At 42.0% G+C, this 16,872-nt stretch overlaps 1 protein-coding gene across 6 annotated transcripts in view; it reads left to right on the top strand.

Annotated features, from left to right (window-relative positions):
* Nucleotides 1-4,516, top strand: part of usp25 (ubiquitin specific peptidase 25) — a 37,537-nt gene extending 33,021 nt beyond the window's left edge. For 4 of the 6 annotated variants that reach the window (XM_030069321.1, XM_030069322.1, XM_030069320.1 and 1 more), the window contains 3 exons: nucleotides 173-296; nucleotides 2,542-2,734; nucleotides 3,611-4,516. In XM_030069321.1, coding sequence (XP_029925181.1) covers nucleotides 173-296; nucleotides 2,542-2,734; nucleotides 3,611-3,783 — 490 coding nt within the window. In that variant the 3' untranslated portion in view covers nucleotides 3,784-4,516. The remainder of the gene's footprint in view (nucleotides 1-172; nucleotides 297-2,541; nucleotides 2,735-3,610) is intronic. The other 2 variants (XM_030069318.1, XM_030069319.1) reach the window with 1 other exon arrangement.
* The last annotated feature ends 12,356 nt before the right edge of the window (nucleotides 4,517-16,872 follow it).

Here is a 16,872-nt window from a genome sequence, read left to right as displayed (position 1 = left end):
TCCAAGACAAGATGGCTGCGCATGTTCACTGAATTGTCAAGTTTAGTTTATGCCTTCTTTCAGTTCATTTTATATGACTATGAACTTTGAGCGACATTCTCAGCACACCTTCAGCATTCACTGTACCAAGAGTTTTATATCTTAAGTTTTGTATCTGTGTCCTCCTGTCCAGTTATGTGGAGGCCCTGATGTACCTGATCTACTCATACCAGTACAACAGGGAGCTTCTGGCCAAGGGGCTGTACAGAGGTCACGACGAGGAGCTTCTTGGTTATTATCGTCGGGAGTGTTTACTGGTGAGACAACACGGTCACACACCATCTAGATAACTGCTTCTTTTAAACAACTCTCAACCTCAACTGAAGTTAGTGGATTCATTTGTTCCCCACATTTCCCTGGTTGCAAACTCACATCCGCAGCACAGGGAACAGAAGACCAAAATGACTAGCTTGGATAAGCTCACAGACTTAAGCAAGATGTAATGATAAAACATCAACCTATTTAATTTACATAGTTTTGGTCATGGTCACATGTCTGCAGTTAAAGAAAGTGATTTCAAAGGATGCATCACCAGTGTACGTATTCTGGGTTGAAATGGAAACCTTTGTGTCACCCATGATCCCAGCCTCCTTTTGGTAACTCCTTTTCCTCTCCCTCTCCTAAAATGACTCAGTGAAAGTAACAGAACGCTGGACGTTTCCCCTTCAGTACCGAACAGCAGTGCTAAAATCACATTGCTTTTGCTGAGATATTGCTTTGGCTTCCTTATGGCCCACAAAAGATTCCACTGAAAGTTTCTCATCTGATACTGGCAGATGAAAATCCTTTGAGTGGTCTGGTGTGAGCCCCCTCTTCAGTTCACTCACATCAGGCTTCAGGCTGTGCTTAGGCTTTATTGGTTAGGGCTGAGGGTATTTTGGTCTGATCAGCCTTGTACTGGTCTGTTGCAGTCCTGTTGCTGCTGCACTCAGTAACCTTACATCAGCATTGTGCTCATAATGTAATCATTGGAGTGGGAATAGGAAGCAGGAGGGCCAGCGAGTGTAAACACATTACCATGAGACACAAAAGTGTCCTCAGCTAACCTCGAACCTCAGCTCTGCACAGCCTGATAGGCCATCTCAGATCTCTGGCCAGAACCTCTGGCTCCCTGCTCCGTCCGCTCAGCTGTTTACCTTCAGCTCTTGTTTTAATTGAAAACACTACTAACATTGACACAGTTAATGTACTTGGATGTTTTGCAAATCCAGCCTTGTGGCCCCTGATTTCAAACTGGCTTGCAAAAAAGGGTAGTTTCCTGAGGGAGGAGGGGGTCAGGGAGTTTTTATGTGACAGCAAGATGGTTTTGGCCAAGAGCAGGGGGGGTAGTGCCTGTCCACATGACATGCAGCAACAAGAATGTCAGGACCCACATCACTTCCAGGAGCTGCAGAGTACACTGCCACATGGATGATGTCTCTGGAATTACTACCAGTACTACTTCACTTTAACTGTTTCGCAAGTTTAAGAACCGACTATACAAAGTACTCTACAGGAAAGCATAGAAACAAGAACAGTAAAATAACAATAGAAGACACAAAGGGTTATAAAAAGAGCAAAGTCAAAGATTAAGACACAAAAATATGTCTGTAAAAAATATGTTCTTAAAAAGTTATTTAAAAGATAATGCAGAATTAGGCTTAGTCATTTGAATTGCCTCAGCCAGGATGTTTCGGGGCCCCGGTGGCAAAATCTCACTCAACTTCAGTTTTGAGTCAAGACTGAGCAACTGTCAGTAGGCCTGGCCTGAAGATCTCAGGCTGCAGTTCAGCTCACAGAGAACTAAAACCCTCTTCATGCTTTGTTTTTACATCCATCTTGAGAGATCTGATCACCGTGATAGATCACTGTTCACACCTATCTTTATCTTGCATCTCAAGTGTGTCTCTAGGCTCTCCAGATGTCTCCAGATCACACATCTGATTTGTGATCAGATTTGTGACCGACCTCAGATCTGCCAGACTTACTTCTGTCCTTTCTTTTCTTACTTTGATTCCTTTGTGCCGTATTCCTGCTCTTCTCTTAAAAATTTCCTCCGCACTTCTGTATCGCTATCTTTACAATATTTCCCACCCATCCTATTCCTTATCTGTGACCCATTCATGAAGCAGTTCTGCCCGACATCTCTGTTATTTGATTGGCCAATAAACACACCACCATCTCAAAAACAAGCTTCATCCAAATTTGTATTCCACTGCCATTAGTCACTTCAACAAGCAGTCAGTATCCACAAAGTGACCAGGCAGTCCTTCTGATGTTGTCAGGGACACATCAGCATTCACACTACAAATACAGTGTGGCCCAGTGTGGCCCTGACCACCTCCGAAGGTGATTTTAGGGAGCTCAGTGTGCGTCTAAGATGCATAGGACCCCATTCACACTGAGAGCTGTCCACTTGTGATTGGATCACCTGAGATGTACTCCCATTAACAAACACATGTACATAAGCTGTACAGGGAAATATTTTATATTTCAGTACTCCTCTGTGTCTCCTCCATGTAGAAACTAAACGAGCAAGCAGCTGCCATGTTTGAGTCAGGGGAGGAGCCAGAGGTGACCACGGGGCTGGGCATCATGAACGAGTTGGTGGTGCCATGCATCCCTCTGCTGCTCGTCCACGATGCTGAGAAGGACCTGCTGGCAGTGGAGGACATGAGGAACCGCTGGTGCTCCTACCTGGGCCAAGAGATGGAATGTGAGTCCCACAGAGAGAAGGAGTGGACTCGACCTATTAGATATTTCTGGAGAGTTGAAGGCTCAGGTTACTAGTGCATTTCCCGTACCCCTGCCAAATATCAGCATAATCAGGCCACTGCAAAGTTCACAGGCTGCAGTTGCTAGCAGGTTGGACTGGGTGTCGTACTTGTCCCGGAAAACCTGCAAATTTAAATGTTCAGTTTGTTTTATCTGTAAAAATGTCAGGGCTTTGGATAGTTAAAAAAAAAAAAAAGAAAAAAATCAAATGATTGCCGGTCCTTTTCTGAACTCAGAGAAAATACTTTTGAAACTACTTTAAAAAATAAAATCACTTTATGGAGGAAGAAACCTTCCCAGTAATAATTGCTCCCCCAATTAAAGCCATAGCCTTAAAATGTTCAAAACCTAAACTGATTACGTGATTACATTACGTGACATATTTGAGTCTTGCATGAACATACCTCTGTCTTTTTCTGACATCATGCAAATGAATGTAAAGTCCCACAGTGAGAATTTCGAGATTGTCTGTCAAATTGCACTAAGGTACGGTCAGTGAATGCTCCTGCATAATGATTTTTTTTGGTAGAAAACCACTGCTGAGATATGAACAAGCCTTTATCTTGGCAGTAGAGAAGTAGCTCTCAGAACTCCTGGCCTCTCTTCAGGAAATACTATCACCCAGGCCTCTTTCATCGTATTTTTGCAATCTTTCTTTGTGGAACGTGCTTTGAGATTACTTTAGATATCGTAGTGAAAATATTTACTCTGCTATTTCTCTGTGTGCCAATCTGATTGTCCATTCATTGTAATGCAGGGCCCATGCAGATGAATTACTCACTTTCTTCCTGTCTGTCCCCTTTCTTTCTGATTGCAGCAAACCTCCAGGAGAAGCTGACAGACTTCCTCCCCAAGTTGCTGGACTGCTCGACGGAGATCAAAAGCTTCCATGACCCTCCCAAGCTGCCCACCTACTCCACCCTGGAGTTGTGTGAACGCTTCAACCGCATCATGGCCACCCTCAGCAGGGCACCCACTGAGTGCAGATGAGCCCCCCCTCCCCTCTCCTTGTATCACAGGCCCGGCCCTGGGCACAAATCCATGGACGTCTCTTTAACCCATGCCTTCCTTATAAATCCAGGGGTCACTTGCTTATTGCTGTTATTCCTCTGTTTCTCTTTTGCTGCTATAGGTTTTATCCTTATAAATATTATTTCACTTTTATTTTACGCAAAACACAACAGAGGAAGGCGAAGGAGAAGAAGGACTATTGGGAGGGTAAAAAAAGAAATGAGGGAAGAGTTACAGAAAGCTGGAAGTTTATGGGAAAAAAGCAATCCTGCAGTGATTGAAAGCCAAGCACATTATGCTTCATCTTTGCAAAAAAATTTACAAAATTGAGGGTTTTTGTAGTTTTTTTTTTTTTTTTTTTTTTCTCTCAATTGTTGTCGTTGCTGTTTGGTTTAAGCCCCCCTCCCTCCCAACCACCAAGATAGCCCTTTCTTAAGCACCCTTCTCTGCGTGAAAAGGATCACCCTGCTGCTCTGCCACCCGTTTGGTACAGTATTATCACGTTTTGTTTTATTTTTCTAAGGATGTAAGGAAATGAGAGCCTTAAGATTTATCAGCGGCTCTAAGTATCTCAAATGGGTCTCATGTCTTTGTGGACTGCACCAGAATGAGACGTTTTAAGTGCTGTGGTAGACAGCCATGGACACTCTGTGGCTTGTTAATAAATCTGAGAGAATAAAATTTTATTTATGGCCCTTTTAGGCCAAATAAATGTTTTGTCTGTTGATTTTTTTATTATTCTCCTGAACGGGCGCCCCGGTAGCTCCTCTGGTAAGAGTGCGCATCACTTATCAAGGCTGAGACCTGATCACAGCGTCATGGGTTCAAACCTCAGGCCATTTGCTGCATGTCTTCCCCTCTCTCTCCCCAGCCTTTTCCGGTCTCTCTCTACTGTGACTGTCAAATAACGCAGAAAATGCTGATACTCCTTAATTAACCCATAAATATCATTAATTATATTTAGCGCTGTGCTTGTATGAATCATAATCTAGTGCAGGATTTCTGTCTTTTGAATGGGATCAGTCAGCCACCAGCAATCGCTGTCCTCCTTACGTCTACAGTGGCATCACATGTGGCTCTAACTTGCATGAATTTGAAGATCATGCCAGTGAAGTTAGAAGTTGACTGTTGATGAGCATATTGGGGGAAAAAAACAAGTGAAATGTCACTTCTCATTCTAGGCATTAGGTGGTAAGTGCTCTCATTGTCTCTAGTTTATGCCTGTAGCTCTTCAGTGCTCATAGACACTTTGACAGGATGCATGTTGCTTGCAGGAGTCAAACCTGAGACTTTCCTGTTACAGAACAGGCTGGCAAACCACTAGGTACTGAAAAAGGCTTTGCTATTATGCAAGTTACTGGGTACAGAAATTCATTATTGTGTTCATAAAAATGCCACAGCAGTCAGTATGTGGCCAAAATAATGAAAATGCAATACAAAGACTTAACAATGTTGCTTTTGAAATGTAGTTTTGTCTGTCTGATGTTTAAAACTACTTATGTTTTGGAGTTATTTATTTATTTATTTATTTATTTATACTTTGAACAACATGATAAAGGTAGAAGACGCTTCCAGAAAGCCCCTCCATGGTTTCAAATCATCCTGTCTAGTTTCTATGTATGCTGTCATCCTGGAAAACACACCACTGCCATCAAGGTGAAAAATGGATCACAAGATTAAAGTGGTCATTCAGAATTGTTTTGAATTCATCTAATGGATGACCAGTTTAATTCCATGCCAGGAAATTGACTCCACTCCAGTGCAGAAGCAGAGCTCGATACTCTGGGAGCACTTGATGCCAGTTAGTATCTCAGTTCGACTCTGTCCTGCACTTTCACAAGTCTTTCAGATCATAAAATATATACATGTATGTGAAACAGGTTGGTTAGCAAAAGCTACTACCACAGGACGGCTGGCCATATTTACCCTTCATATAAACTGATGACTGACACATTATTTATAGTTTTGATATCCTATCCTAATGAAAGGCATTACAGCTTTATGATGAAAACAATAAACACAGCCGAGCCCACTTAACCCTTCCATCTTAAATTCAGTAGGGGCTAGTTTTTCATGTAGTCAAAAATGCTTAACGTGCAGTGACTTCTAAATATATGCAAATCGTTAAAATTGTATTCGATTGTATTCTTCATTTTACTATACATGTTGCCTGATAGGAGTCATTTCAGGCTGTGTTTAGCTATGGCTGAGTCCTGCACAAAAATGAAGAAGGCTGTAATAGTGAGACAGTGACGCATGTTGAGATTGGGGGTGTATATGGCTTGCACTTAACACTCTTGTGGTTCCAAAGTGCCGATTTCGATATGATGATGCAACTGGTCTTAACAGCTCATTTAAAAGGCAAAACAGATTTTTCAGTTTTACCTCATTTTTAATGACATGGTGTGACCTTTCATAATCCCAGCCCTGTGACTCTCTGCACTCAGACAAGAGACTTTGGCCATTCAAAGAAGGTAAGGTTTGTTTTTACAGGATCAAGAAAAGAGAATTATAAACAGGTTTAATTTAGGTTTGAACGGGTGTCGTAGCAGTTTGAAATAATGCCTCAAAACCCTTTGCGCACTCTGCACTTTAATCATTTGAATAAGCAGAGAGTACTGCTACAGTGACAAGCAGGCTGACAAATGTTCCCTCCTTCTGATGGTTGGAGAGCATTTACTCTGCGTCTTTCTTTGACCTTGGATGGCTTTGTATTGACAACTTACAATTACTTGTGCACTCTTTTATGGCTCTTCCAGCACCAATGTTGGACTGTTAGTTGACAGCCTGTCTGCTGCAATTTGTGTCAGACTCCTTTGGCCTCTTTTTTAAGTTAGCATTGAGCCAGTTTCAGCCACTTGCCTGCCATTGGCTGGATTTTGTTTCAGTGTTGGACCATTGTTGGTACACACAAGAAACCGTTTAGCATGAAAAACCTAGCTGGGTTGCAGTTTTTGAGACAGAACTAAACTGGCATCCCTGGCATGTATTTACATATTCCATTTAAATCTGCACTCAACAAGATTTTTATGTCGAAATATACCCATCTTACAAGACTATATTACAAAGTGAGGCTGCAACAGAGGAAAGTGTCTCATCATATTGCACATGAAGTTATGGTGTTGTGTATGGTCTCGAAGAGAGCCCACAGTATTCATCCATAGGAAGTGATGAAACAAAACATAAATGTAAATACAGAGCAGATGCTTTGTATTATTTGGTATTCTGTGGAATAAAGCCTGGGCTGGGTCACACCATGCTGATGCTGAGGGACTAAAGCCGACTGAGGCAGATGGTTAGATTTCTTTGTGTCACCTCAAGTTGCCTGAAAATAGTTGTTCATGAACACACCGTACAGATTACAGCTGACGGCCGACATGCTGGCATGTTCTGCCCCTGTGTGATGAAATAACCCTCCATAGCAAAGCAGTGAACCGGTAGCCTCAGGATCAAAGAATGATAAAAAAAAAAATAGTGCTATTCCTTCATTTTCCTTCATAGCTGACAATGGAGGGGGACACAACAGAGACTACTGGTGATTGCTGACCCAATGAGTGCCGATGGCCAACCGCTGGCCTGGTGTGTCAGGGGCTTAAAACATCACAGGTCAACTGGATTTGTAAATATGAGCCAGCTGCGTGCAGCGTAGACATGTCATGTGATTTGTGAATATTGAAGTTCCAATCTATCAAATATTACCTCTTGAGAAAAGTTGCCTGCTGCTGTTTTAAAGGTTCTCCTACCCCTCCCTTGGCTCTGAAAGTACACAATCTATGTTGCAAGTCCTCAAAATCTCTCCTTAGCTTGTGTTCCTCCCTTCACCTCCAGTGACTGAGGAGGGTGTGGCAGACAAAATCAAATGGGGGATCATGGCTTTCACCTTGTTTCACCTTTTCAGTCTGTTTCGTGATGTTCAGTCTGCTCAGTATTGCGGAGGATGGACGCTTCATTTCCATAGTGCAAGGCTCTCTGTTTTCCTTCCTCTAGGCTAATTAAAATCTAAGTCACTCTGCTCAAAAAAACAATTGTCTCTTAATCCCCTCAGAAAGGCTTTCTCCAAAATTAGGTGGTTTATCAAAGGCCAGACGCAATCTGTTAACCTGCTTGGCTTTGCCGACTGCGACAAGAGCCATTTCCATACTGATCCTTCATTGTCTGAGCGTCTAGACACTCGGTGACACCTGATACACTGTCCCATCCCCAGCCATGGTGGATCACATCTATCTGAAAATCAATGATGTTCCTTTCTGGTTCTAGGTATTTAACCATTGTCAGAAGACCCAACAAGTAATATGAGGTGGAGATCTATGTAAGATAGGTTCTTGTTTTACCCTGCAGCTTTACAGCACCAAGGCAGGGGTCACCATGTGTGCTGCCATGGATGTGTTGGAGTCCTGGGTGTGATATGTGTTGGAATGACGTGACAATTTTTTCTCATTGCAGCATGTCCACATTGGTTTGGGCCATAGAAACAATGGAAACACAAAGGATTTTCTGCCCCATCCAAAGACGAGCCCTTGGGAAATCTGAGATGTTGTCTGTGTATAGCCATCTTTGTTTTGGCCCGTGGCGACACTGCCTGGAGAGACTTTAGTGGCTTGCAAATGTTTATGGGTAGTTAATTGTTGTTAATGCTAATGGCATTCCCTCATTTTGCTTTTACGGATTTAAAATGGGGCATGATGCCACATCCTGTGATGATTATAGAGTAACACAATTGCAATTTTGATAATGATTTATAGGCTAAATCAGTGGTTTGAACTGGTTTTGCAGCAGCATCCAAATTTAAACCTTATCCATGCAATTTGTGACCCGTAGTTGAAAATATGCACTCTCCCTGCCAAGTCATTTTAGTTATATATGCAGCGAGTGTAGCACTTATTGAAAAAAACGTCCAAATAAGTTTGTGAAACTGTCACAAAATTATATAGTCCTGTACAGTTGATGTTAAACATTACAGTCTAGGAAATATGCAAACATTATGTTCTTTTGACATTTCACAGTTACAGCAAAGCCAGAAATAGCATGGTTTAGGTGAGTTTAGGCAAAAAATAGACAGGAGAGAAATGAGGACAGTGCCCTTTCCAAGAGCTGCGGATGCTGAAGGAAATATACATAGGCGGCTCAAGATGGAAAATTTGAAGTTTATTACTTCAACTATACAACAGATATTCTAGACACTTTTCTTGGCGTAGTACTTAGCATAATTGCAGGTGAGGTGAATTTAAGTGCTGGTTTAACAACTGCAGTAATTATCTGTTTGTTAGTTTGTGCAAATGGTAACCACAAAAGTGTAAAAGTGTAGCCTAGAGGGGGAAAATGTGCACCTTTTGCAATGACGTGCATGAGTGTCTATGTGTTTGTTCTCAGGTGAGAACTGCAGGTCCCACTGTGATTGATGTGGTGTTTGGAGACATTTGGCACAATTTTCCTTGTCAGCCAGCAATGGTTTAATGACCACATGTTTATATAAACAAGCTGTAAATAAGCCGATTTGTGTCCCATGCTTTAAGACAGGCCAGGCAGCATCATGTCTGCCCCCCGTTTCATTGTGCTACTGCCGCAGTGGGAGAGCTCAAGTCAGAGAGGCATGCAGCTGAAGCCGATAGATGGCAGGGCTTCCACTGTGTGTCTAATAAATTTGATACAATCTCCTTTTTTTAAAGTTAAATGACTCGAGTTTCAGTTGAGTCAGCCTTCTTCTGAGTTTGTCAAAGAATTCATACTTCACAAGCGTGCAAAAAAAATAAATGTGCAGTGAGAGAGCCCAGCCCTCTGCAGCTGCACTGCCTGAGTAAAAGGCAACAAATCCGTAAGAGCAGGACAGTTCTAACGTCATGCCGCTGGCAATCTGCAGCCACTGAATGAATAAAAAGCAGTGGAGGACATTCTTCACACAGCCACTCCGAACACATATTTGACATCTTTGTTCATGCGAGTCTTTTTTTATCCCCCACTAAACTGAATATCAATTAACAAGCACCTCTTTAGCCAGCTGAAGTTTGAGAATAGATGATGGTGTTGGGGTGTTGGGGTGCGAGGTGGTGGGGGGTGAAGGGATTTCTAATTGCTGCCCGTTCACTTAGCACTTAATGATGCTTTCTAAGAGTCCTGCCCTCGTTGGGTGCTGTTTTATGGTCAGATAAAAGTTGTGTAGGGAGAAAAATGCCGTCTGGGCTCTGTGCCAGGGGCTGGTGTTGCATAGCAGCCGCTGCCTCACACAGGGGTGTGATGAAAAACTTGGTCGGAAGGAGGAGGGGGCTGAGGATGGGTTGGGGAGGGTGGGTTCTGGGCTGAAGAGCCTCTCAAGGTGCCACTTCCATGGAGATGCAGCTGGGCCAAACAAGACTTCCATCAGTGAGCGAAAAGAGGAGGCGTTTTTCTGACGGCCTTGTTACAGCCGACATCAAACTGCTGCTGCGATCTTCCTCTGAGGCCGATCAGCTAAGGGCAGTGCTCATCAAGATCTCGGGGTAATGAGTGATGTTGAGCATAAATCTTTTCTCATGGAGATCGGTTCTGTTATTGCCGTTAGCGAGGTTGCCTAGGAAATAAGCATCTCACTGTAAGCAGCGGGCTGCACATTGTCTGTTTGCACTTTTCCTGAATTAAGTCCAGCCTCAAAACCAGGCAGGCTTTCTATCACTTGCCTTGATTCGGTTTTAATTCATTTTTTCCTGCCTTGTTGAGTCTTATACACATGTCAGCATAGTTTGGTATTCTCAGTTAGCTTTTTTCCCTCTCTGTTCACTTCATTGACCAGTTTGAAGAGAAGGGGGAAGCAGCCAGTGAAGTGACCTTGGAGCCCCCTGTCCCTCCTCTCCCCTCCCCAAACACACACACACACACACACACAGAAACACCCCACATCATTCTCTGTCTGTAGTCTATAACGGTAGACCCTGGGACTCTTGAAGCATTGGCTGGAAAAGTACAAAGTGCCACCAGTCTTCCTTCCAAATACACCGCACAGGGTTCATGATCTGCATTCAATCAGCACATGTGGAAAGGACCCGGCATGTGTTTGCCCTGATAAGACCGCAACAGGATGAAGCACTGACATCACAAGATGGTCACAGGGGATTATGGGATTGTAGGGTCTGGCTACCTTGGTAATGAGATCCATAACCTGTTGTGGCTGTTCAAATTTACATTTGATGTACAGGTAGAGATTTTTTTTTTTTTTTTGCTGCTCTGTCATTACTAAAAGCATAGCTATATTATTTTTTACACTTGATGCTCATTTAAATGCAGTGGCTCCAAAAAGGACAGGAGACAAATCAGTCATATAGAGGAAGAAACAGCCTTAGCAATGGCAATACTTTGACCATTTTCTCCACTGGCTGCACAGAAGACGATTATAAAAAATAATAACTCTGCAAATACAGTGTTTGGTGAAGGTGCAGATGGTGGGCATAGAGTCAGTCATTCATGATATGTATTCACAGTAAGACATGCAGGGTTTGGTCGTGATGCAATACTTTGCAGCTTTGGCATTGCATTGAAAAAAATCACTGTATCCCTTTAAAACAAATAAATGAGGGGGGCATTTGAATAGCTGCTAAAATCAAATCCAAATCAAACCTTTTTTTAAGCCAAGAAAATCATTGCAGTTCCCTCATTTGCAATGATGTCGAGATACAGAGAAAAGTAAAATTAACCAATTCAAAAGCAGTCATGGACATTGTCTTGAATTGTCCAGGGGTTGTGAGAGTGTTGATCTTGAGGATGTGTCGCAGATAGTTCAAATGGGGTTTTTGAACAAAAACTTGAAGCAGGTTTTCCAACTGCAGAATGAAATCGTGGGACATAGGGCCCTATCTTGCACCAGACTCCCTAAACCCGCTATTTGCGGATTTAGGATTTAGGAAGAGGCGTTCCCCCGTAAAAGTTGCTATCTTGTGCACCTCCCGCTATCCGCAAAACACCTCCGCTACCCGCTATATTATGCATAGGCGTGTTTTGGGCGTTATGCCAGTTAAACCAATCAGTGTGCCAGGTGCCATTGCCTTTAAGGGCAGGATGCGCTATCCTAAATCCTAAATCCTAAACCCGCGATGGAGAGGGAGGTAGATTTTCTCAGGGCTTCTACTGAGGCTAAAGCAAGTTGGCTATATATATATATATATATATATATATATATATATATATATATATATATATATATATATGATATGATATATTATATTATAGGCAAGTTAATTCGGGAGGTGGAGCCACATGTGTCCAAGTGGACGTGTCACAAGGTTGTACTGATTGAGTAAAATCCCCGGCCACACCACACACACACAAGAGGCAGAGGTGGAACTATGTGTAAACTAATTTATTGACAAGGTAGATTGGGCAAATAAAATATTGAAAATAAAAATATAGCACAGCTGCTGGCTTATGATAAAACAATAAAACGTGCTGGCGTAAGTGTCCAATCAAAACAGTCTTTCCTCTAAACAGTCTATATGAGTAATATACTCAGTCCATTCCGGCGGCGTCCCGGTATCAGTCCGACCGTGTGCGTGGTGAGGCTCCGTCGGGGCGCGCATTGAAGCCGCCTTGGCGCGCTCTCCTAACAGCCCAAACTTTAGGGATAGCGGATAGCGGGTGGTCAGGACCACCCGCTATCCGCTATCCCTAAAGTGTGTGCGCAAGATAGCAACCTCAGGGATAGCGCATGAAACACGCCCACGAACACACCTCCAGGCGCAAATGACGGAGTCGGCATAAGGATAGCGGGTAGCGGGTGGCGCAAGATACCGTTTAGGGATAGCGGAAGCTCCTAAATCCGCAATTTGCGGGTAGCGGGTAGTGGCAGCGGATAGCGGGTGGCACAAGATAGGGCCCTTGAAGCATGAGACAGTTAGCAGAGTGAGTTTGGTACGGTCCTAACCCAGTCCAGCAGTGACGTTATATAGGGTGGTGAACGTCCAATAAGGGATTTATGGATGAAAAGATACAAGTGATTATCACACCTCTGTGCCAGAGAAGACCACCCAACTTTGTTATACTAAATGTGATGGTAAATGTCATAGGGATCTCTGCTAATGAATCTGAGGGCAGGATGATGAACTGAGTCCAGGGGTTTGAAAGAGGAGGCAGCAGCATGTCTGCAGAATAAATCACCATAATCTAGGACTGATAGAAACACTGCATCAACTATCCTTTTCCCTGCAATCCAAAGGAAAGCTGGATCTGTTTCTCTAAGTTTTTGCTGGTGGTGAGATTTTCAATCTGATATTCAACTGTAAATGATTCATCCATCCAAATTCCTAGATATTTATCCTTGGTGACTCTATTTTGCAGCCTTTCAGTGTGGATAAGTGTCGACTGTTAAAATCAATGTCTCTTATGCTAGAAGAAAAGCATGAACTTTGTTTTGCTTGCATTAAGTGCTAGTTCAAGGTTGACAAGTACATGTTGAAAAGCACTAAAAGAAAGTTGTATAAAGTGTCACAGAATAAAATCTGTAACTGTGTACAAACCTGAAATAAAGTTTCTGAACTTTCTTGTGTGATTTTTAAAACCTTTACATTTATACCTAATATGCAGCAAAGTCATCTGGGAAAAAAAAAAAAAAAACTGAAAGCAATCAAAATAAATTGCAGAGTCTGGGAAATCCTGTGAAATACATTACCATATACATTTTTTTTAGGCAACTAGTAACTTGAGTAACTACAGTGGAATCCATTTCTAAAGTAACTCAGCCAGCCTTGCAGGCATGATGTGGTGAAGCAGCCGGCACTATACTGATAGCACTGGATAAAAGAGAGAAATGAAGAGAGGAAGGCAGAGTGAAGGAAGCAGACGAGACCCTGACACACACACAGACAGGCTGCAAAAAGCACTTCAGACTTGAGGCATTCAATTTCCCATTTAGACAAAGTCACAATCAGCAAAAAGTGTCTTGGCTTCCAGTCAACGCAGAGACGGACTGATGCATTTAATATATGAAGAAACATTCATTTAAACACAAGGCCATAAATCAATTACCTTAAGCCCTTTCAGTGCACAGTTTTCTTCTTTAATTTGCCCTCCCCCCCGCCTTGTGGCCCACATCACTGAGGAACTCACTAAGAGCATTGTTTCTCTTGCCAGCTCACTTGGCATATCTAGTTTTATTTAGAGCCCAAGGGCCATTTGGCAGGAGGAGGGAGAAAGCGGTGTTAAAGGCATTTATGAGGTGTTGTCCTCAAGAAACCTTTCTACACTTTGACTAATGAATGTGACAGTGGACTTAAAGCTGGAAACGGCTATGAAGAAGTTGTCTGTGTGACTGATACCCGTTGCGATAGCTGCCAAAGGAACATGTATTAATTATCGCACTTTTTTAAACACAGCCCATGTCCATGAGAGACAAAATGTTTGGTTGCTACCAAAATGGCCACAACATTAAGCATTACAATTCACAGCAAGGTTTTTTTTTTTTTTTTTTTTGTAATCAAATATAGTTCAAGATGCCATTGAGTTCAGCTGGGATACCAAAAGTCTGAAATGTAGACGTGTCAAGTAACAAAGTGCATTTACTTAACTACTTTATTTAAGTAGAGTTTTTTCCCCAGGTAGTGGCATTTTAACATACCATCTTAACATGGTATTTGCATGTTATGAGACTTTTTACTTTGACTGCACTTAATTTCAGAGGGAAATATACAGTAGTACTCTTCACTCTGTAACATTCATCTGATGGCTGTACTTACTAGTTACTTGGTAGAATGAGGTTTTCCATGTAAAACGCATGATTAGCTCTTAAAATATGATGCATTGTTTTTGTTAAAGTGAAAGACAGCCAACAGTATATGGAGCAACAACATTAAAATACTTCCTTAATGCATCAATACTTTAACACTCAGAGGAAGCATTCCTCAGCTGGGCCATGTTTACCTTAGATTCTTACATACATTTTACTGCTGATACTTCTATCTATTTACTTAATTACAGAATATTTTTCTAGTATTGCTACTTTAACTTGGGTACAGGATTTTCCACCGCTGCTGAAATGTGAAGAGGAACTGTGTTGTGGCTGAACTGAAGCATTACGGTCACATTCAAACTTATTTTACAGAGTACAGAGAATGAAATGCCTCATCATGACTACATTAAAACAGAGTTCCTCTCCTTTGTATTAAGCTAGCTTCCTCAGTGCTGAATATTTGGTTAACAAAAACAGATGATCTGAATGATGATAGATCGCAAGCAGACTCTGTGGAAATCAAGTCAATGTGAACGTTATATATATTTTACATAATCTTCAACTGTTAAAACCTCAGTCCAATTTTTAGGACAACTTTAGGTACAAAAGGCATTTCCAAAATGACCCAGCAATGCAGATTCTAATATTTCATATCATTGAATATATGCCACAAAAATTAGTGCTATAGGGGCAAATTGAATACATAAGGTTCAACTGTGACTGGTAAGGCATGCCATGTCATGCTGTCTGACACTCATAATGATAAAACATGTCAGGAGCTCAATTTGAAACATGCATACCAAATTTCACATAAATCCATCACAAGCAGAGGGCATGCCACTGTAATGCCCACTGTAGGTCAAACCTGTCTCGGTGGATGTCTGTATCACTATGAAAATTGCTGTGACTGTCAAAACCTAATCCTACACATTCCCATATCGACGTCTGTCCGCCAAGATACCGCCACATTTGCAACCGCCAAGACACAACTGTGGAAAAAAAAAAAAAAACTGCAAGGAGAAAAATGACAAGATGCTCAGTAAGGCCTTCGCTTGAAAACAAATCCACGACCTCAACCGAGAAAAATATAGTAATATCGATACAAGGGCTCACAGTTGGCAGGCATGTGGAGAGTTGATTGAAAAGCCTGTGTTTCGTTTCATGAGAGCCGTTCTGCAGCTCGGTGTCTCAGGTAATCAGAGGTGGAAGTAACTAATTACATTCACTTAAATTGCTGTAATTAAGTAGCTTTTTGGATTATTTCTTAAAGTCGGTTATTTTACCTTTACTTAAGTATATTTTTCCTTGAGTAATGTACTTCGCTACATTTTAAAGAGAGCAAATGATCAGTGACAGACTGTGGAACTTTTCACAATAAAAGGTCAATCAGCAAAGATGAGAAGAGGAATCTGCTTCTGCTTGCTTGGTTCTCCTTTTTGTCATTTCTAAATTTCCAGTGAAAGGTGGACACTATGGAGGTGAGGAGCATTTAGACTCAGTTGGCAAAAAAATGGAGGCTCAACCATCATAATTATTATTAGTTTTTTAAGTTTGGCAGTTGAGTCTACAGGGTCCACGCTTCAAGCAACACTCAACAATTATGCAGAATGCACCTTTAAAAGAATGACATTTCAACTATGTTTTCTCATGCCTCTCTAACTGCACGGGAAAACTCACTCCTAACACAGTTACCGTTTTGAAAAAGTAACTCAGTCACTTTTACTCCCAAGTACATCTTAAATGAGCTACTTTTTACTTTTACTTACTTCTACTTGAGTAGCAATTTGTAGTACTTTTTTTTTTTTCCAAATCATGACATCAGAATAACTAAATATCACTTTCAAAAGCAAGATGGTGTTTTCATAACCCCCATAAGAAATAAGTTTCCATGGCCTTGCTGTTGTGAGACAGCAGCTGTGACAAAACGCAGCAACAATGGCCCTGCCACTGTGGTTGTGCAGCCAATAAAACACGTACACAGCTGCGACAGAGACTGAGGTGAGCTGAGGTGACTGTGGCTTCAGGCCTTCAGACAATGTATTCTTTTTTTTCTCTGTGATATTTAGGAGTCAGGCCAGGTTATCTTGTGAGGAGGCAGGTCAGGTGAGCACAGGTCCTCTGATTGGTTTGGGAGTTTGTTGGCTGCACTGCTAAATGCGAATTCACTTGAATGATGAAGGGAAAAGCCACTTTGTCTCAATTAAAAGGAAAACCATTAGTAGCAACTGTAATTTTATTTTCAAACGTTTATGCAGCACTTGCCCATTGGGGCCCATTCATTCTGCTGAGCCACAGCCAGCTTGTGCTCTCTGTCCTCAGGTCTCACCCATAATTCATTGCGCGAGTCAATCCAGCTACCTGTCTGTCCCCTCAGCCTCCGGGAC

Source organism: Myripristis murdjan, chromosome 14, assembly GCF_902150065.1.
Source record: "Myripristis murdjan chromosome 14, fMyrMur1.1, whole genome shotgun sequence".
Classification (NCBI taxonomy): domain Eukaryota; kingdom Metazoa; phylum Chordata; class Actinopteri; order Holocentriformes; family Holocentridae; genus Myripristis; species Myripristis murdjan.
The sequence above is the reverse complement of the archived record's forward strand: the minus strand, read 5'-3'. Positions and strand labels throughout refer to the sequence as shown.